Source organism: Schistocerca cancellata, chromosome 1, assembly GCF_023864275.1.
Source record: "Schistocerca cancellata isolate TAMUIC-IGC-003103 chromosome 1, iqSchCanc2.1, whole genome shotgun sequence".
In the NCBI taxonomy this organism is placed as follows: domain Eukaryota; kingdom Metazoa; phylum Arthropoda; class Insecta; order Orthoptera; family Acrididae; genus Schistocerca; species Schistocerca cancellata.
Window position 1 is genome coordinate 593,540,392 of NC_064626.1, and position 22,440 is coordinate 593,562,831.

Here is a 22,440-nt window from a genome sequence, read left to right on the forward strand (position 1 = left end):
TGTCTATCTTGGCCACAATAATGTGTTCACTATGCTGTTGGTAGTAGCTTACCTGCACTCCTATTTTTTTATTCATTATTAAACCTACTCCTGCATTACCCCCATTTGATTTTGTATTTTTACCCCGTATTCACCTGACCTAAAGTCTTGTCCCTCCTGCCACCGAACTTCACTAATTCCCACTATATCTAACTTTAACCTATTCATTTCCCTTTTTAAATTTTCTAACCTACCTACCCGATTAAGGGATCTGACATTCCACACTCCGATCCGTACAATGCCAGTTTTCTTCCTCCTGATAACAATGTCCTCCTGAGTAGTGCCCGCCCGGAGATCCGAATGGGGGACTATTTTACCCCTGGAATATTTTACCCAAGAGGACGCCATCGTCATTTAATCATGCAGTAAAGCTGCATGCCCTCGGGAAAAATTACGGCTGTAGTTTCCCCTTGCTTTCAGCCGTTCGCAGTACCACAACAGCAAGGCCGTTTTGGTTAGTGTTACAAGGCCAGATCAGTCAATCATCCAGACTGTTGCCCATGCAACTACTGAAAAGGCTGCTGCCCCTCTTCAGGAACCACATGTTTGTCTTGCCTCTCTCAACAGATACCCCTCCATTGTGGTACGGCTATCTGTATCGTTGAGGCATGCACTCCTCCCCACCAATGGCAAGGTCCATGTTTCATAGGGGGGAGAAGTGGAAAGAAAGAATAATCTCCACACTTGTAAGATAACTTTATGTATGTACACTAAAGCACAAATTACAAATGTGGTGAGTTAGTGCCAAAATATATCAGGAGTGAGCACCAGAACAATACAACAAAGAAGTACATACACAAAGATAAAACACGCTGAAACCTATCCTGCCATCTATGTCCACTGATCAATATCACTTATTGCTACAACCACATCAGTGTTGTCAGTAGTGGTACAGAATTTGTGTCCCAATGCACCACATATATGGAACGCTGGCTCAGTTCCATGACAGTGGCTTTATGGGTAAACCACAGTCTGAAAACTCATACGGTGGTTGATTTTTCATTAAACACCACACACCTAACATAGTTCTCTTCTTCAAGGCCAAAACCACTTTCCATTAAACTGCAACCAACAAAACAAGGAAGTACTTTTTGCCAACAAAAAAGCACCATTTTCCCTACCATATTTTTATTTACGACAACACCACACACTATCAGAACCACAGTTCGCTACCATTGAGATAGTGGATAGTCTGGATATGGGAGTGGTAAGATGCTGACCCATGTTGTTGTTGTTGTTGTTGTTGTGGTCTTCAATCCTGAGACTGGTTTGATGCAGCGCTCCATGCTACTCGATCCTGTGCAAGCTTCTTCATTTCCCAGTACCTACTGCAGCCTACATCCTTCTGAATCATTAATACTTCTGACAATGAAAATGACACAACATTTACCATACACTTCAAAGTTTGTACACTTACTTTCAGATACAGTAAATGGTAAGAGAATCAAAGTTAACAAGTTTCAAAACAATAAACCACAGAAGAGCTGGAAACAAATGCATTTGATTACAAATGGTGCATTAACATAAGGCCACCAACTTGAGCTAGCTGAGCCATTACTCAGTCGTTTCAGATGTAAAACACACATTGAGTAAACATTAAAGCAACATAATTACAAGTTACACACCATAAGAGCTCAGAATGCTCTTATAATCTTAAAAACAACACAAGCTTGCATACATCAGCATGGTGGCCTTGAATTACTGTAGCAACTTCAAAGGATCACACAATGCAAAACAACTACTGATTTTAACAGCTGGGTCATTAAACCAAAACACATAATTGAAAACAAATAATTTCTTGTAAATTAATTCCAGTTTACAGATCACAGCTTATACAGATAAAGAGATACACATATCTTATTTCACAAACATATTAAGAAGAGAAGTAATCCATCCATTATTCAGAGTCACAATATTTGTCAATAGTATAATGTACATAAACATATTCAGAAGAGAAGTAGTCCAACTATTCTTCAGAGGCACCATATTTGTTAAAGATCACATAGGCAAAATGTATAGTAATTTTTGTGGTGGCGTTCGTAGCGACAAACACTTCGCTGTAGAAACGAAGTCACCGCCACACTTTTAATAGCAGGCCGACCGGTCCGCTGTAACAGTGAACAGAAAGATGAAAACCCAAACACTCTGATTAAATAAAAGTCGGTACTTATCTTTATTAACGAAGATACAGAAACACAGTAGTGAACTCCGTGTCTACAGAAATCTGTCTAGTTCGAGTCGGAGCGGCTAGGTCAGCGTCGGCTGATGACAAACAACAACTCTGCTGCGATGAACACATAACTGACTAGCAAGTACACAAATCGGTGGCGAGTATACAACTGAGCGGCGAATACAGAACTGTCCTAGCGCTCGCGACTCCAGCGCTTAAGAAGCCAGAAGCCAGCGGTGGCGCGCGCAGACTTGCGGCGATTTCCTGTATCGCTGGCGCTGCTTATGCGGACGGCGTCCGGACTTTGATGCTGCCAACCTTTTGGCAGCGGGCTCGGTTGGCATTACTGGCTAGGATATAACAGTAATAAAAATATAAAAGCAACAGTGCACATGAAATAGCTTGCTGTACAGTCAACAGATTTAATTACACTGTCCAGTAAATAATAATGGTCGAACATTAACATTGTGAAGATTCTTGTTCACTATTGCACTCAGGATGTGACATAGATGATACAGATATGATATGTAGATTTTACACAAATGGTGCTGAGAAAGTGTTCTTCACAGAAATGTTAGCATTGTATTAGCTAGGACCAACTTTAATGAGAACTAGTGAACTGACATAATGAAATTGGGGTGCAGGCTTTCACTTTATCTGATACTGTCATGTGTTCACTTGCGTGACCCAAACTCTAACATGACCCAACATAGAAATGTTGCCTGTTTGTTCACAGGTCACTATCTGGAGATTTTGGGGGAGCATTAACAATTTAAAGACAGGTGTAAGAATATTATATGATTCATGAAACTGCTTAATGTTTTGAATATTGATTATGTTAGGTTCAACTACTTCACATAGGCTCTAAGAATTTAATATTACCTGGCTTATGAGAAATGTTTTGGGTTAGTAAATCATAAAAGTATGTGGTTCATTATTATGCTTCTGTAGTTTGAAATCTGCAACTTACGAGTATGGTGTACAATTAGAAATCAACATTTTATGTTCCTAAATTACTCAAAACCTTAATTAGTGACTTGATTAATTGGTGAGAGTTGTCTTATTCAGAAAAAATTATAGCCAAAAATATATTGTCAAAGTTCAGAATATTGTGGGCATTAAGGCAAAGTAGGTAATCAGTATCATGAGGGTCCAAACTTCAATGCCACACTGCTCCCTTAGGTAGCTGTTGTTACCTGTGGACTGGCTGTAATGTGTGTTCTTTTGGAAGTTTAGCTCATGTGTACAACTATGTAATTGGAATTCCAAAACTTTTTAGGTTTATTGCACTTCCTATTTTATATATAACTGTGTTTTGGTATCACCTGTGTCAGACCTAAATACACAGATGAAACCTCAAATTTAATAGTAATTATTGCAGAAAAAAATTGAAAAATAGTTCTAGTATTCAATTACACAAACAAATATGTGACCTTTCTGTGTGCATTTCTTTCAAAGCCAATTCATAGTGAACACAGATGCATGCATAGTCCAACGTTACACTCACTGGAGTCACGTGTTCTAATTTATATCTTGATTTATCTGCAGGAGATTCCTTCGAAACCACATAATCTGTGAAAATAATACGATAAATGCATGCAGGAACTCATTTCGAAAAAGCCTAGAATTACTATATTTTCAGATTATGTGTTATCTGAATCATCCATCATCAAATATTTCATTTTCATTATCTGTAGGTTCATCAAGTAATTTATAAATTATTTTGTCCAAAGATTTCTCCTCTTCGCTGAACATTTTCAACACAGAATCAACACAAAAGTGTGCAAAATGAATGAAACAGAGGAATCAAAATTCAGCTAGTGCCTACGAAAAAATAAAACAAATGTTTCAAAAATGACTAACTTTTACTGTTACTACCATCCAGGGCGTTGCGGCAGATGCAAACCTGACAGGAATTTGTGAAAGCCTTAACTATGCATTCGACACTAAGAAAAATCAGCATAGCTGGTGTGACATAATATTACATCTGATACAATTTCCATTTTCTGCAAGCACTATAATATTACATACTATTTGTCAAACACAGACTAAATATTAATGGTTCTCATTTTATAATTTAATTAGTTTCAGACAGTTTGAAGTATGTTCTTGGAAAGCTGGTAATGTGTGCTTCTTGGAAAGCTGGTTATGTGTGCTTTGAAATGAGTAGTAGCAATAACTCCTGTGCCGCCCATTAGCTCAAAATGTTACCCCATTAGATAAAGTTGTTATAACTTTAATTGTCTATAACTTTTAATTATGTATGTTTCAAGCAAAAGAAATTACATCACTGTAATCAGGAAGATAAATATAAATAATTTAATGATAAGTTTAAGTGAAATGTTGCATAAATAACATTTTGACAAATTCCTGTAAAATACAATGAGCAAAGAAGTTTAATTACCAGGAGAAATTGATTCTAATGCACACAAAAGGCTCACTGACAGTTCCCACATCCCAAAACCTCTCCATCATTATGTTATTTATGGAACACGATATATGAGTGAATGAAAGCAGTTTTTATTTTTCTTTGATCTTAATGCTCCTGTGTGAGCAGCATAGCCAAAATATTCATTCTTCTTCCTGACCCTTACCCTCTCCGTAATCAGATGCTTAGCCATTTAACTACCAAGATTGTAATTTTTTTTATTGGTTTTACTTACTAAGGACCACAGGAAGTACAGGCAATTTGTGTCTCCTTCCTTTTCTCCTTTCTTTCTTTCCAGTAGTTTTTCATTATTTCCCTGTGTTTTCTCTTCTTTCTTCTGTCCATATAATATGTGTCTATTTTCTGCTGGAAGCCTTGAAGCATTTTACTTTTGCTCTGAACTTATCTCTGTCTCTTATTTCTTCCTCCGCTGTTTCCATTTCTCCCGGGTCTGCTTTAACTTCTTTGATCTATGTCACTAATGTTTCCATCAAAAATGTTAAAATTATTTTTGTTATTCTCTCTGCATCTAGCCTTTTTAGGTGTCCATAGAATACAACTCTTCTCTTTCCCATCATATCTGATATTAATTCTATTTTTTCGTAAATGTTATTACCTCATGATTTTTGTTTCTCATTCTCATATTTTGGTCCCAAAATTTTCCAGATTCTTTTTCTTTCCTTCTTTTGTATTTCACCTAACTGTTTAGCTGTATTTAGCAAAAGTCATTCTCAAGCATAAAGGCATTCTACTTTAATGACAGTGTTGTAGTGCCAGAGCTTTGCATTTATGGAAATAAGATTTCTTGTTATGCATGTTTTTTGTTGTTTGGAAAGCTACATCCTTTTTCCTTGACCTTGCTAAGTTAGCTTCTTTATCCAAAGCATTTAATTGTATATTTCATCCAGGTATTTAAATTTTGTAGTCTTTTACATTGTTCCTTAATCAGTTTCCGTGCATTCTGGTGGCCCTTTTTCATGTGTCAGATACAATACTCTGATTTTTTTAAAAATATATGTAGGCCTACTTATGAAGCTGTCTTGTAGGAGATTCATTGGCATTGTTGCATCTTATATAGATGCAACTTAGATGGCAAGATCATCAGCAAAAACAAAACAATCAAAACTCAGATGATTCCGTTTTCCCCCAATTGTGATTTTTGAAATTCTTTCTTCTTCTGTTCTTTTCCTTTATACCTGATCTCCTTGTCTTACTCCAGTTTTGATATCTAAAGCCTTGGAGATTTCACATAAAAATTTAATTTTGGACTTTGTATTTGTTAGCATGTGTTTTCTGACTACCATCGATTTGATGTGAGCTCCAAACTCTTTTAAGGGGCTGAATAATGTTTCCTTTTAAGTTGAATCATATGCTTTTTTGAAATCTATAAATGTTATATAAATGCTTTTGGATCTCAATCTTCCATACCTGATTATAAGTTTCAGAATTAAAATTTGTGCCACACAGGATAATCCTTTTCTGCACTTGCTTGGCTTCTAATTGCTAATCCATTTGGCTTTTCAGCTCATTCTACACTCCTGGAAATGGAAAAAAGAACACATTGACACCGGTGTGTCAGACCCACCATACTTGCTCCGGACACTGCGAGAGGGCTGTACAAGCAATGATCACACGCACGGCACAGCGGACACACCAGGAACCGCGGTGTTGGCCGTCGAATGGCGCTAGCTGCGCAGCATTTGTGCACCGCCGCCGTCAGTGTCAGCCAGTTTGCCATGGCATATGGAGCTCCATCGCAGTCTTTAACACTGGTAGCATGCCGCGACAGCGTGGACGCGAACCATATGTGCAGTTGACGGACTTTGAGCGAGGGCGTATAGTGGGCATGCGGGAGGCCGGGTGGACGTACCGCCGAATTGCTCAACACGTGGGGCGTGAGGTCTCCACAGTACATCGATGTTGTCGCCAGTGGTCGGCGGAAGGTGCACGTGCCCGTCGACCTGTGACCGGACCGCAGCGACGCACGGATGCACGCCAAGACCATAGGATCCTACACAGTGCCATAGGGGACCACACCGCCACTTCCCAGCAAATTAGGGACACTGTTGCTCCTGGGGTATCGGCGAGGACCATTCGCAACCGTCTCCATGAAGCTGGGCTATGGTCCCGCACACTGTTAGGCCGGCATCATGGTGTGGGGAGCGATCTCCTACACTGGCCGTACACCACTGGTGATCGTCGAGGGGACACTGAATAGTGCACGGTACATCCAAACCGTCATCGAACTCATCGTTCTACCATTCCTAGACCGGCAAGGGAACTTGCTGTTCCAACAGGACAATGCACGTTCGCATGTATCCCGTGCCACCCAACGTGCTCTAGAAGGTGTAAGTCAACTACCCTGGCCAGCAAGATCTCCGGATCTGTCCCCCATTGAGCATGTTTGGGACTGGGTGAAGCGTCGTCTCACGCGGTCTGCACGTCCAGCACGAACGCTGGTCCAACTGAGGCGCCAGGTGGAAATGGCATGGCAAGCCGTTCCACAGGACTACATCCAGCATCTCTACGATCGTCTCCATGGGAGAATAGCAGCCTGCATTGCTGCGAAAGGTGGATATACACTGTACTAGTGCCGACATTGTGCATGCTCTGTTGCCTGTGTCTATGTGCCTGTGGTTCTGTCAGTGTGATCATGTGATGTATCTGACCCCAGGAATGTGTCAATAAAGTTTCCCCTTCCTGGGACAATGAATTCACGGTGTTCTTATTTCAATTTCCAGGAGTGTATAATGCTTTTGAAAGAATTTTGTAAGTTTGTAATTATTATTAATAGGCTACTATTGTTTTTGAAGATATAACTGTTGCCATTATTTTAGATTTAATTATTAAACCAATTTAACATTAAAGACAAACCTTTATAAGTAATGAGAAGCCTGAAACACAGTATTTGTACAGTTTGATATAAGAATCATTCCTGTCTCGAAATATACATAGTCAGAATCCTTAATCTGCTCAATTGAAATAAAACAGTAAACAAAGACATAAAAAACTGTCCTAACGCTGTACCATACTTAAGTTTTCCATACCCAGTACCTCCTTGACACTATTTAATTATGAATATTGCTGTAGTTAATGATAGTCTGAAAAAGATTTTACAAATAATAGCTAATTATGTATTAAATGTTTATTTCTGAGTAGTCAGAAATATTTTAACTCTCATGTGCTACACATACGAGGGTAATCCCAAAAGTAAGGTCTCTTATTTTTTTATGAGTACATAGATCTGTTTATTTCTGCAGTGCTTTACATCAGTTTACAGCTTGAACATTTCGCTATTTTTTGACATAATAACCATTTCTGTCAATGCATTTTTGTAGACTCTTTGGGAGTTTTTTTATGTCCATGTCATATCAGCTCGCCGCCATGCTGTTCAGAAAGTTATGAAGGTCTTGTTTCAACTCATCATCGGAGCTGAATCGCTGGGACCATAATTACTGCTGACATGTACAGTGAGACTCTAAAAAAACTCAAACGGGCAATTCAGAACCAGAGAAGAGGAATGTTGGCAAGGGCATACACATTCTCCATGACAACGCACACCCTTACATCGCTCGGCAAACTGTTGCTCTCCTGCAACAGTTTCAGTGGAACATAATCACCCACCCACCCTTTAGTCCTGACTTGGCACCGAGTGACTATCACCTGTTCCCTAGGTTAAATGAACATTTGGACAGAAAATGATTCAGCTCTGACGACAAGGTGAAAGAAGAGGTTCATAGCTTTCTGAACAGCATGGCAACGAGCTGGTAAGATATGGGCATACAAAACCTGCCACAGCATCTACAAAAGTGCATTGACAGAAATGGTGATTATGTCAAAAAATAGCTAAATGTTCAAGCTGTAAACTGATGTAAACCATTGTAGAAATAAACAGGTCTATGTACTCATAAAAAAATAGGAGACCTTACTTTTGGGATTACCCTCGTATTTAAACAAAGACTAGAACCATTGTAATTATTGTTGATTGTTCTGTATTCCCTAATAACTGTAGAAGTGTTTTTATTGTTTCAGGGTCTCATGACATGAGCATTGAAGTAAAAGGAACTGGCCTAATTGCCAAGATAGTGAGATCTATAGTAAAAGGTTTTAACATCAAGAAAAGAGTTAAATATTTTACTAGCAATGAAGGTCAGTAATTCTCTTTCATTGTCAGAATATTGTTTATTTTGGCACAGTTAGACTATACATACGATAACTGGTGAATGCAAAATGCCTTTTCAGCCTGCCTTCCTGTTCCAAAGAAGCCAAATATTTATATTATATGCAAGATATATGGCACTTATTTTGCTATGTGGGTGATTATTCTAGTCAGTTCGTACATCAACCGATTCCAGAGTGTAATCTGTGCATATTTTTATCCCAAGGTTAGTGCATGATATTTATGTCATTGAGATTATGTTCTTTCAGAGCCTAGGAAGAAAGTTTAATATTGTATGTCTTATTGTCAGCACAGTCATTTGTAATCAGGCTCAGTAAGTGAAGCTCTATTATGAGTCTGTTTGTACAGAGTATATTTAAATATGTAATAGTTTACACTTGATGGTCTACAACATTAACACACACACGACAAACAACTAAAACAAACACAAAAAGAAAAAAGAAACAGCACTGCCCTCTTAAAACAACATTAACATTGTAACACTAACACCCTCCTTCTAAGTAAGTCCTAACAAGGCTCTAAATTTTTCAGGTTTTATTCTGCCTAGTGGCTTTGTCAGAACATCAGCTTGTTGCTCATTTGTGCTGATGTGCTTTAACACTACTTTCTTAGCAAACACTTTCTCCCTCACAAATAAAATATTTATATCTATATGCTTTGGTTTATGATGGACTGTGAGTTCTTGCAGAGGCTTTTTACTGACTTATTGTCTTCATAAAGTGCAAAAGCTTTTTGACTGCCAGAAAGACTATAATACAAATTACTGAGCCAACAGGCTTCACTAGTTGCCTGCTTAAGGCTACAAATTCTCATTCTGTTGATGACAGACACTCAGGCTTCTTAGATGCCCTTAAACACTACAACCCAAAACTTTGGGAAGATAAGCATCTGTGGGCTTTCTATCTGCTCTGTCACCAGCCCAAACAGAGTCAACATAATCAATTATGGGATCAATACAGTTTTTATCCCTAGCATTTAACAGACTCAGTTTTAGGGTTCCATTAATATAATGCAATACATGTTTTAAAGCATTCCATAAATCCAGACTTACATATTGGTACCCAGAAGAATACTTATTGCTACACAAATATCTGATCAGGACGCTAATGGGCCACACATCAGTGATCCTATTAATTTTCTACATCTTTTCTCAGTATCCTCATTTTCAGATTTTCTGTTTTTGACTCAATGTTATCAAAGTTTTCCTCTGAATGTCACTTCAAACACTGATGCACAGACTGTTCCGTTGTGCCATGCCACAACTATGTCAGTAATATCAAATTTGCTGTCATTCACTATATCACCAAAAAACTTTGCCACTACACTGAAAAACAGACATATGCATCTGGACCCATAACCTGTAATCAGGCACAGTAAATGAAGCTCTATTATAAGCCTGTTTGTACAGGGTTTATTTAAGTATGTTATAGTTTACACTCAATCATGCACAACATTAAGCACACACAGGACAAACAACAATAACAAAAAACATCTGAAAAATGGAAGTTAACACAAACCAGTGAGAAACAGTGATGATGCCTGAAAACAACATTACCATTGTACCAACATCATTACATAAAGATTAGTAGCTCAGCTAAACAAGGATGAAGAGGAACTTGGCCATGGGTTGTATGAAGAAAACATCTTGGCAGTAACCTCATTTTATTTTGGGGAAAAGACAGGAAACTTAAATCTGAATGGCTGAATGGAGACCAGTCCACTGGGTAACCCATTGCTGTGTCTCACTTTGTCATTTCAAATGTCAGATAGTCAGGGACCTGACTCTTCCTCTGGTCTCGTTGGAAAAGTTTATCTTATCTTGTTCTGACAATATACATTGTTGGAAAAAATTGCAGCACTCACTAGAGTTGTAACAAAGACAGGAAAATTAGGGGTCAACATCTCATCAATGAAGAGATCATTAAAAATGGAACACTGTATGTGTTCATTAGAACACTAACACAATGTAAGGATTTGCTAGGTCTCAACAGTTAACTATCCTTTCAGTTTCACCTCCACAGAAAACACGAGGTTTTTTATAGTTGGGAGAAGACAGGCTGGATTGTCCACTAACTGTTGTGCTCACCACACACTAACACAGCTTGCCATAGGAAACACTATTAAACAGAACCCTTCAGCACATTAGGTCTTTCCATACATGGGTAATCAAGATGTTGTGCTCATGTCACCAATAAACCCTCTTTTTTGTGTTAACTTGGTTTATAAGAAGGTTGTTAATATTAGCTCTACCATGAATGTTTGATTAAAATAGTTTGTGTAACAATTTTTTCACCAACATCGTATCCCCTAGAAACATATAAAAACCAGCACTTACTCCCATGGCAATAGCTTTTTTGTTAGAGGTAATAATAGTCTTTAAATTCCTCCTGTCTCTAAATTTAGATTTTTTTCTACTAATCTCTGTCTGTAATGACTTCATTGATGATGTTTTGCCCTCTTAAGTTATTTTTAACAGATGAAGTTTTTGTGTCAAGCTTGAACATTATTAGGATGCTGTTGTTGTGGTCATCAGTCCAAAGAGTGGTTTGATTCGGCTCTCCATACTACTCTATCCTGTGCAAGCCTCTTCATATCCAAGTAACTACTGCAATCTTCATCCCTCTGAATCTGCTTACTGTATTCATCTCTTGGTCTGCCTCTACGATTTTTACTCCCAACACTTCCCTCCAGGACTAAATTGGTGATCCCTTGATGCCTCAGAATGTGTCCTACCAACCGATCCTTTCTTCTAGTCAGGTTGTACTACAAATTTCTCATCTCCCCAATTCCATTCAATACCTCCTCTTAAGTTACATGATCTGCCCATCTAGTCTTCAGCATTCTTCTGTAGCACCACATTTCGAAAGCTTCTACTTTCTTCTTGCCTAAACTGTTTATCGTCCATGGTTCCACTTCTATACATGGCTACACTCCTTACAAATACTTTCAGAAAGGATTTCCTAATACTTAAATTTATACTCGATATTAACAAATTTCTCTTTTTCAGAAACACTTTTCTTACCATTGCCAGTCTACATTTTATATCCTCTCTGCTTCAACCATATTCAGTTATTTTGCTCCCCAAATAGCAAATCTCATCTACTACCTTAAATGTCTCATTTCCTAACCTAATTGCCTTGGCATCACCTGATTTAATTAGACTATACTCCATTATCCATGTTTTACTTTTGTTGAGGTTCTTCTTATATCATCCTTTCAAGACATTGTCCATTCCATCCAACTGCTCTTCCAAGTCCGTTTCTGTCACTGACAGAATCAATGTCATCAACAAACCTCAAAGTTTTTATTTCTTCTCCCTGAACTTTAATTCCTCCTCCAAATTTTTCTTTTGTGTCCTTTACTGCTTGCTCAGCATACAGATTGAATTACATCGAGGATAGGCTACAACCCTGTCTCACTCCCTTCTCAGCCACTGCTTCCCTTTAGCGCTCCTGGTTTCTGTACAAGTTGTAAATAACCTTTCACTCCCTGTATTTTACCCCTGCCACATTTAGAATTTGAAAGAGTTGTCAAAAGCTTTCTCTATGTCTATAAATTCCGTAAATGTAGGTTTGCCTTCCCTTAACCAATCTTCTATGAGAAATCATATTGTCAGTATTGCCTTGCATTTGCAGCCATGGCTTGTTAAACTGATAGTTCAGAAATTTTCACACTTATCAGCATCTACTTTCTTTGGAATTGGAATTATTATATTATTCTTGAAGTCTGAGGGTATTTCACCTGTTTCATACATCTTACTCATCAGATGGAAGAGTTTTGTCATGTCTGACTCTACCAAGGCTATCAGTAGCTCTAATGGAATGTTGTCTACTCCCAGGGCCTTGTTTTGACTTAAGTCTTTCAGTGCTTTGTCAGATTCTTCATGTATTGTATCTCCCAATCTCATTTTCATCTACAACCTCTTTCCATTTTCATAATATTGCCCTCAAGCACATCTCCCTTGAATAGACTCTCTGTATACTCCTTCCACCTTTCTGCTTTCCCTTCTTTGTGTAGGACTGTTTTACCATCTGAGTTCTTGATATTTGTACATGTGGTTCTCTTTTCTCCAAACATCTCTTTAATTTTGCTGTAGACATCATCTATCTTACCCCTAATGAAATATGCTACTGCATATTTACATTTGTCTTCTAGCCATTGCTGCTTAGCCATTTTGCACTTCCTGTTGATTTCATTTTTTAGACATTTGTGTTCTCTTTCACTTGCTTAATTTATTGCATTTTTATATCTTCTCCTTTCATCAATTAAATTCAATATCTCTTGTGTTAGCCAAGGATTTCTAGTAGCCTTTGTCTTTTTGCCTACTTGATCCTCTGCTGCCTTCACTATATTGTCTCTCAAAGCTACCCATTCTTCTTCTACTGTTTCCTTTCCCTTGTCCTTGTCAGTCATTCCCTAATGCTCCCTCTGAAACTCTCTAGAACCTCTGGTTCTTTCAGTTTATCCAAGTTCTGTCTCCTTAAATTCCTGCCTTTTTGCAGTTCCTTCAGTTTTAATCTGCAGTTCATAACCAATAAATTGTGATAAGAGTCCACATGTGCTGCTGGAAATGTCTTACAATTTAAAACCCGACTCTGAAATCTCTGTCTTACCATAATATAAACAATGAAACCTTCCCTGTGTCTTCAGGTCTCTTTCATGCTTCCTGAGAAAGGACAAAATTAGAAAAAGAGGAGCATAATAAAACAAAGGAGAGGCAAATAAGAAAGGGGCCGAGGAGAGAGGAAATTGGATGGAAGAATGAACAAAGATGATGGAGGAAGAGAGCAGAGGACGTGAGAAAGTACTGTATGGTATGGTCAAAAGTTAGAGGAGAGGTTTGAAACAATGATGGATAGAAAGGGAAAGAGGTTAGTAACAAAGAGGCACTGAAGCTAGTGAGACGGGGTATTTTGAACACTTGCTAAATCTGAACAGACTGGGAGAGGAGGATAATTGACTAAAGGAGATAGAAGTAAACTTTGGGGGGAAGGGACCTGACCTGGAAGGAAATGGCCATGGCACTGGACAGGACGAAAGAAGGAAAGACACCAGGTATAGACCAAGTAAGTGTCAAAATGGTGAAGGCAGTAGGGGAGGTTTGGAAACAGTGGTTGTATCATGTGATGAGGATGGTTTGGAATGAGAAAAAGACTCCAGAAGTTTGGAAAAAGGAAGTGAAAAAAGAAATAACAAGCAGAATGGAGGAAATGTACTGTGGAGGTCTGATTTGTGTGAAGTGGGAAATGAAAGGACAGATTGGATCCAGCAAACAAGTAGCATGAAACATTGTCACCTCTCCTCTTCATCATGGTCTTTATTGAGGTAATGATTAATGTGGCACGGAAAACTGGGGAAGACAAGATGAAAGTGATGGTGTTCACATATGACTTAGTGATCTGGGGAAAAAGGGAGGAGGAGATTCAAGCACAGCTAGATGCTTGGAAAGAAATTGTGATACAGTGTTGAACGAAATATAATGTACACATATGTGAGATCCTAGTTACAACTAGAAAGAAATGCACAGTCAGAAGGCCTTGATCTTCCTTCCCACTACCTCCTTGATTCTTTCATCACACCGTAGTGTCTCTTATTTTTTGTCACTTGTCCTTCCACACACAACTACTGCTGTCATGTTCCATTACTTCATGATTTTCATGCTCATCACCAGTACATGGTAGTCACTATCCAATGCCTCAGATGGTAGTACTTTTGTATCCATTGTATCCATTGTCAACATTCCATCTACAGAATTGTAGAAGAGCATTTCACTAACCTTTGTTTAGTAAAGCCTCTTTTGGGAGTACTGAAATGGGACTTCCTTCCCAGTCTGTTCCTAATGTTCCTAATGCGTACATCCTCTGAAGAAGACATTTTAGCTCTATTTTTAACTTTCTGGACTTTATACTGTTATGTTTACACCCAGTTCCAGTAGTAAACAGCTCTTTAAAAAGTTAGTACAAATGAGTTTACTATTTCAGATTAAATTTCGTATTAATATGTTACCCAGTTTATATTAGCAACTATGGGGAGTAAGCCGTTTGTTAATAATCCAACTTTGAAATTTTGTGATATGAACTGTGCAGTCATGTTGCACCACAAATTCTTGAAAATGTACTTCTCCCCATTTCTAAAAAGCTACGGTATTTATTCATTATGATTATGTGAAATGATAGCTCTATTTGAGAGCTACCCTGGACACAATACCTTATTCAAAGTAATTTGTTCATAAATAACTAAAATGTAATTTATGATATGAATATAATAGAGGGAAACATTCCACATGGGAAAAATATACCTAAAAACAAAGATGATGAAACTTACCAAACAAAAGCGCTAGCAGGTCGATAGACACACAAACGAACACAAACATACACACAAAATTCAAGCTTTCGCAACAAACGGTTGCTTCGTCAGGAAAGAGGGAAGGAGAGGGAAAGACGAAAGGATGTGGGTTTTAAGGGAGAGAGTAAGGAGTCATTCCAATCCCAGGAGCGGAAAGACTTACCTTAGGGGGAAAAAAGGACAGGTATACACTCGCACACACACACATATCCATGTGTGTATATGCGGATGGATATGTGTGTGTGTGTGCGCGAGTGTATACCTGTCCTTTTTTCCCCCTAAGGTAAGTCTTTCCACTCCCGGTATTGGAATGACTACTTACCCTCTCCCTTAAAACCCACATCCTTTCGTCTTTCCCTCTCCTTCCCTCTTTCCTGACGAAGCAACCATTTGTTGCGAAAGCTTGAATTTTGTGTGTATGTTTGTGTTTGTTTGTGTGTCTATCGACCTGCCAGCGCTTTTGTTTGGTAAGTCTCATCATCTTTGTTTTTAGATATATAAAATGTAATTTAAATTGTTGTGCTGTAAACCTCATGGAAATTGTATATGAAATTAAGTAAACTCTTCTAAACTGCATATCAGAACATGTAGGACATTATGTAGCCCATTTTTTTTTTATGTAAGTAGCTGAAATCATCTAACAACTTTTAATTGTTGTTTTGTATATCTTACATTTGGTAGTGTATTCAATTGTTTTTTTTTTTTTTATATAAAAGTAAAATGCTAGCATTTTAATTCCTGCCACACCACATTACTTAATACTCTCTTTCTTTGAAAACCAGGAGTTACCTATCACTAAACCATTTTTCTTGTGTAATTCCAGCAGTCTCATTCCTTCTTCATGTCTGCATCCCCATCCTTCTACTCCCAGCTACAGAGGTGGACAAAATATAATAATGCCACAGCATATTACCTCACTTCAGGCAGCATTACATATAATCAGTACTTCAAAGATTTGCATTTCTTGCTAATGCTACATATGTTACTTCTCATACTTCACACAAAATAGCAAGGTTTCTACCACTTGACAGAAAGTTTTCTACCACTTGACAGGTTTTTCATAAGCTTTAATATCCCTCTTTTCTTCACATCAAGGGACTGAGTTGGACAAATGGCATATGTTTATTTAAAACTTTGTTTGGCGTATGATCTCCAGTGACATTTGTATGATTATGACATTCACTTCTACAGCAGATTTGTTCAATCTGACACCTGGTACAAGAAAACCAGAATGGGAAACAACCCCAATACTTAGGTGATCCAAATGCTCTTCTCTCTGGCTAACCTAGATAAGGTGTCAGTTTGTTGTGAGTTCCCAAACTTCAGCAGTAAGGAAATTATCATTGACACTAATGAAAAACAAAATAACAAAATTATAGCACTTTTAAGCTGAGTGATAGGTAACTTAACATATAGTAACTCACCTTCAAAATATAATTTTAGAACACATGTTACAAAAATTCAGGTATAGTTCTGGATAAATTTTTCTCATTGCTAATTATCATTTTGTACTTTTAAGGAATATACTCTAGAGTTTAACATACCAAGTTTCATTCCAATAACTGCTAGGATTTTAAACAAATATCTTAGGAGTAAAGAAGATCACTCACTGAAAAGCAGAAATGAATCCTTGACATGCATACACAGACAATTGCTAGCTTTTAGAGTAAATCCTTTCTCAATCTAGAGTACATATACACACACAAAACAACACACAAAATACATGCATGCTCACATGTACCTCGGCCCCTACATAGTGCCAAATGGATGCACATTTTTGAATAAAGTTGACATACATCCATAGATATTCGCAAGGGAGGACTAGAAGAGGTATTTGCCCCCTGCTGGCATCTGTGGGTGTAAACCTTTTTCTCACAGATTCCTAGCAACAACTGTCTGAGATTCTGCTAAGTCACAGGTTTTACATTGCAGAGCATAGCAAGGAATAATGTGGCTTTAGCAGTTACTATATAACCTAAATATGCATATATGTCAGGCTGTTCACAAAAAATTATGCTTTTTTCATGTAGTGGCAATTTTGATGTTGTCCTGCACTCAGTGTGGATGCAAGCCTTTACAGAACAGTGCCAAAATAGTATCCACCAACCTCTTCTCTGTTGCTTCCTCATGTCTCCCTTATCAAGCTGCAGAAAAACATCATTCCAGCACCCTGCTGCACGGATTATGGCACCAATTCCCAGCGCAACATAAACGTGGCTGCAGTACTTCTGCCCAGCTTTCATCCCAAATATTCATAAGGACACCCTGTGCTCCTAATTATTCAGCTTCATCATGACATAGTTTACCATTCATCTGTGGACAAGAACTGCTGAGGTTTCCTGAGTCTGCATTCAATTTTATTTTGAAGAACACTGACATGCTGCACTGTAGTTGTGTTCATCTCCACCTACTTTATGGACCCAAATTCCAGTGGCAGATTTAAAAATTTTGTGCCCCTAGGTACACCAATTATAAGCACCCCCCTCCCTCTCCCACACAAAAAAGACATGTTTCAAATAATAACTATTACCCAATCACTTCACATTTGCTGTTTCGGGTGGGTGCACTGTGAGCTGTTTCTGTACTCTGCTATTATTGTTCTGAAGGATGTGTAAGCGGTCTAGTCATGCCCAATCAAAATGTATGGTTCCTGAACTGTACTTAGTGTATGGAAGCTGATAAAACAAACTTAAAACTGCACTGTGTTAACACATTCTTCTGTTGAAAGACAACAGAAATGAACATGAGGAAAATAACTTTTCTTTTATGACCTAAAAATTCAGCAGAGCATGTAGGAAACAATGGATATTTGTTATACATTAACTTTTGATCTGTTCTTTTACACAAAACCGTTGAAAATAAAAATAAAAATGTTGTGTTACAATCTAAAAACTGAAGCAAACGTGTCATACATTAGAAATTAATACATACTTCTACAAAGGTGCGTTCAGAATTAAAATTAAACTGTCATTTTATGATCTAATAACTTGAATGTGTAACAGACAAAAAACACATTCAGTATTAATACGTGAATCTATAGGAAAGTGTAAGAAATGAAAATGAAACAGAGATTTCGGTGTGCGAACTAATCACTAAATGCAAATGAACAAACACAGAACTGGATTTGCTATTACATAACTTTACAGACTAATTTGGAAAAATCAAATTTGTTTTATAATCTAATAGTTAATGTGTAAAGCATTAGCATCTGTGTAGCTAGATGCTGCATAATAACTGTACACAATACTTTTAATCCATGTAAGGGCTGAAGATGGTGGGGGTAAAAGGCAGGGAGTGAAAGGCTATTTACAATTTGTACAGAAACCAGATGGCACTTACAAGAGTTGAGGGGCATGAAAGGGAAGCAGTGGTCTGGAAGGGAGTGAGACATGGTTGTAGCCTATCCCCAGTGCTATTCAATATGTAAATTGAGCAAGCAGTAAAGGAAACAAAAGAAAAATTCAGAGTACGAATTAAAATCCATGGAGAAGAAATAAAAACTTTGAGGTATGCTGATGATATAGTAATTCTGTCAGAGACAGCAAAGGACCTGGAAGAGCAGTTGAACAGAATGGACAGTGTCTTGAGAGGAGGATATAAGATGAACTTCAACAAAAGCAAAACGAGGGTAATGGAATGTAGTCGAATTAAATCAGGTGATGCTGAGGGAATTAGATTAGGAAATGAGACACTTGGTAGTAAATGAATTTTCCTGTTTGGGAAGCAAAATAACTGATGATGGTCGAAGTAGAGAGGATATAAAATGTAGACTGGCAATGACAAAGAAAGCATTTCTGAAGAAGAGAAATTTGTTAACATTGATTATAGATTTAAATGTCAGGAAGTCGTTTCTGAAAGTATTTGTATGGAGTGTAGCCATGTATGGAAGTGAAACATGGATGATAAATAGTTTAGACAAGAAGAGAATAGAAGCTTTCAAAATGTGGTGCTACAGAAGAAAGCTGAAGATTAGGTGGGTAAACCACATAACTAATGAGGAGGTATTGAATAGAATTGGGGAGGAGAGAAATTTGTGGCACAACTTGACTAGAAGAAGGGATCGGTTGGTAGGACATGTTCTGAAGCATCAAGGGATCACCAATTTAGTATTGGACGGCAGTGTGGAGGGTAAAAATCGTAGAGGGAGACCAAGAGATGAGTACACTAAGCAGCTTCATAAGGGTGTGGGTTGTGGAACGTACTGGGAGATGAAGAAGCTTGCACAGGATATAGTACCATGGAGAGATGCACCAAACCAGTCTCTTCACTGAAGACCACATCAGCAACAAGGGCTGAACAGTTTTGTACTGTTGCTACTACTCCCACAATAGCTCTTTCTAACAGTATTAGCAAAGCTTTTATGTATTTATTGACAGAACCTAACTACGTTATTTATAAACACTTTTTTATCTGAGCGTACTTTCCGATAACATATATTTCTGCGATAACTGTATGTTTCTGCAGACACCGAGAATAAGCATCAGTTGTAATTATCAGTATGACTTGACTGTACAGCACTGAGCGGCCTGGGTCAGCCGGCCACAGTGGCCGAGCGGTTCTAGGCGCTTCAGTCTGGGTCACATGTTCGAATCCTGCCTCAGGCATGGATGTGTGTGATGTTCATAGGTTAGTTGGTTTAAGTAGTTCTAAGTTCTAGGGGACTGATGACCTCAGATGTTAAGTCCCATAGTGCTCAGAGCCATTTGAACCATTTTTTGGCCTGGGTCATTCAGGTATTGTTTAGTATTGTCAGGTGCCTTCAGTCACGTCTGCAAGTAAATGAGGTTTAGTTACGCCTTCTGCCATTGGCAATTGTAAAATAAACAGGTAATATGTAGTCTGTAAATCCAATAAATGTGCTCTAAGTTATAATAAAAATCACATTATAATCTTCAATTTTTAAAACTAATATGAATAAATAAACAAACTCACCAGTCAGCAAAGTTTGCATCTGCCTTTGATGGCAGAAAATTCGTTGACCATATCTTTATAGTTCAGATGGTTATCAGTTAGGAGGTCGGCTTTGATGTGAAAAATGGACAAGGCGTTCAATCTCTCCTCAGAAGACATAGTATGTAGGTATGATTTCAGTCTTTTATGAGCCAAAAATGAGAGTTCTGCTGAACAATTTGTAAGTGCCATACATAGGAATATTCTAAGAGCAATGTCAACATTTGGAAACACAGACCGTAACCTCACTTTTCATAAAAATTTACTCATTTCGACTGGTAAATCACTAATCTCAGAAGATTTCAAAAGTTCTGCAAAAAGCACACATTCACTAGGGATGGAAGGCTCTAAATCTGTGTCATATGGCGCTTGGAGTTTTGCTGCATGTTCAGAAATATCGTCAGGTGAACTGTTTTTAAGGTTACTGAAAACTGTGAAGAAGTCCAACAGTGTTCTATAGCTTTCCTTCCTCTTCACTAATTTGGTGTACAAGCTGCCTAATGGTTTTTGGACAACACGAGACAACATGGTACTGAGGTGCAAGACTCACACATCTCTCGCAGTTGACTTACGTATTGTGTGCAGCCAATTCTCTTCTCTGGGTAATCAGCTATGTTGATCTCCCAAAAGCTTCTTCTCTGAAGACTATAGCAGATTACAGGAATTTATTAAGCTACTTCTCTATTCTTGAAATAATCTGTGTGCTCATGTAACATTTTCAGTTCATTCTTGGTATATTTTCATCTCTCAACACAAAGCAACATTTACTCTTTTTAACATAAGTAAGTAAACTCTGGCAAGCCACTGGTGTCTTTAAATGTCAGACTCGATAAAGCACAAGTTCAATATCATAGTAACAATCCAATAATTTATGGACATCACGTACGCCCTGCATCATGCAGACCTAAGAAGTGAAGAAAAAATAAAAGTCTCTAGTCTCAAGTGAGTCCAATACATGAATATGCATAGAAATCTATATTCAGTTCTTCATTAGTCTTTTTTACAATCACCACAGACACTAACACATCAAAGAATACTACATAATTATTCCCTGAGTTTTCATCACGTCTTCTATGGTGCTGGTGGCAAACACCTGTCGTCATCAGTGACTAGCCCTTCTTACAGTCTTTTAATAACAAACTTCCAACCTGTACACAGAAACAGGTGGATTGGTAGAAACGTTCTCACTCTTCCGCCCTCATACATAAAATATCAGGTGTTCAAGACGATTGAAGGCCGAGTATTTCTAGAATTTACACCAAAATTCTTGAGGCACTACATATCCCTCCTCTTAGCTCACACGATATTTTATGCATATTCATTATGTACAATAACATCCCACAAGATAATTCTTTATCTTTTAACAGTACATCTCTTTCTACTAATAACTGTGCATTTTTTACCACAATTATAAAACTTGAATCTTTCAATCCATGTTGGAGTTAGCTCTTTTCAATCTTCAAAAATTCGTGAGTACCAAATTTTTGTTTTCTATTCGTCTTCCAATCATAAATCATAGGTGTACATAACTCATGAATAGTCTACTGCTTTGTTCATACTTCCCATACTACTTTTCCTAAGTATGTACTTATTCATTACTTATTGTGATCTGGAGGAACTCTGGGTAGAATAAAAGTGTACCCTTCTTCTGACACGTGTAAATCTAAAATGTAAAAATGCTAGTGCTGCATAAAATTCAAACTTACCAGACTTATCCCTTTAAATGTGAGACTTCTGTCACAATACTGCCCTTTTTCCCTTTAGGAGCAGTACCTACATCTTATATGGATTGATCGTAGGAGTACTCTTTCTCCATCCGTTTTGGTAGGTACACCCCTTTCTTATTCCTATCCTCCTATGGCACAGGTCAGTCCCCTTCTTGGTGCCCCTGTCCGCGAAGTATAGGTCAGCCTTTCATAGGTCTGCCTATCCGCCCTTTTTCTTAAACAATAAATGTTGAGTGCGCCCGCCATATCCTTCGTGAGAAGGCCTCCTGGTTCATTACCCTAGCATACATCTTTATGAATACTATTCTTAAATATTCTCTGGTAAAATTACTGCTCTACTTTACACCTTAACTCCACTTTCCAATGCTCCCCCTAATACCCTAGAGTCCTCTTTCACTCCTCACTCCTACTATATAGACAGATATCATGCCCACACATAGTAGATGCTATGTCTACCTGTATTTACCAACTCCCAGTAGATACTATGCATTTTCTCTAAGGACTAGCATGGCATATGTGTTGATTGTTATTCTCCTGTCTTTATATGCATGTAAATATATATTTGAGAGTCACAAAAAAATAACGATGCAGAACCGTCACA

At 38.0% G+C, this 22,440-nt stretch overlaps 1 protein-coding gene across 1 annotated transcript in view; it reads left to right on the top strand.

The window, feature by feature from the left end:
• The window catches only part of LOC126088565 (protein sneaky), a 371,958-nt gene that overhangs the window by 213,146 nt on the left and 136,372 nt on the right, over nucleotides 1-22,440 (top strand). The window contains exons 11-12 of the mRNA XM_049906792.1: nucleotides 8,670-8,786; nucleotides 8,880-9,022. Coding sequence (XP_049762749.1) covers nucleotides 8,670-8,786; nucleotides 8,880-9,022 — 260 coding nt within the window. The remainder of the gene's footprint in view (nucleotides 1-8,669; nucleotides 8,787-8,879; nucleotides 9,023-22,440) is intronic.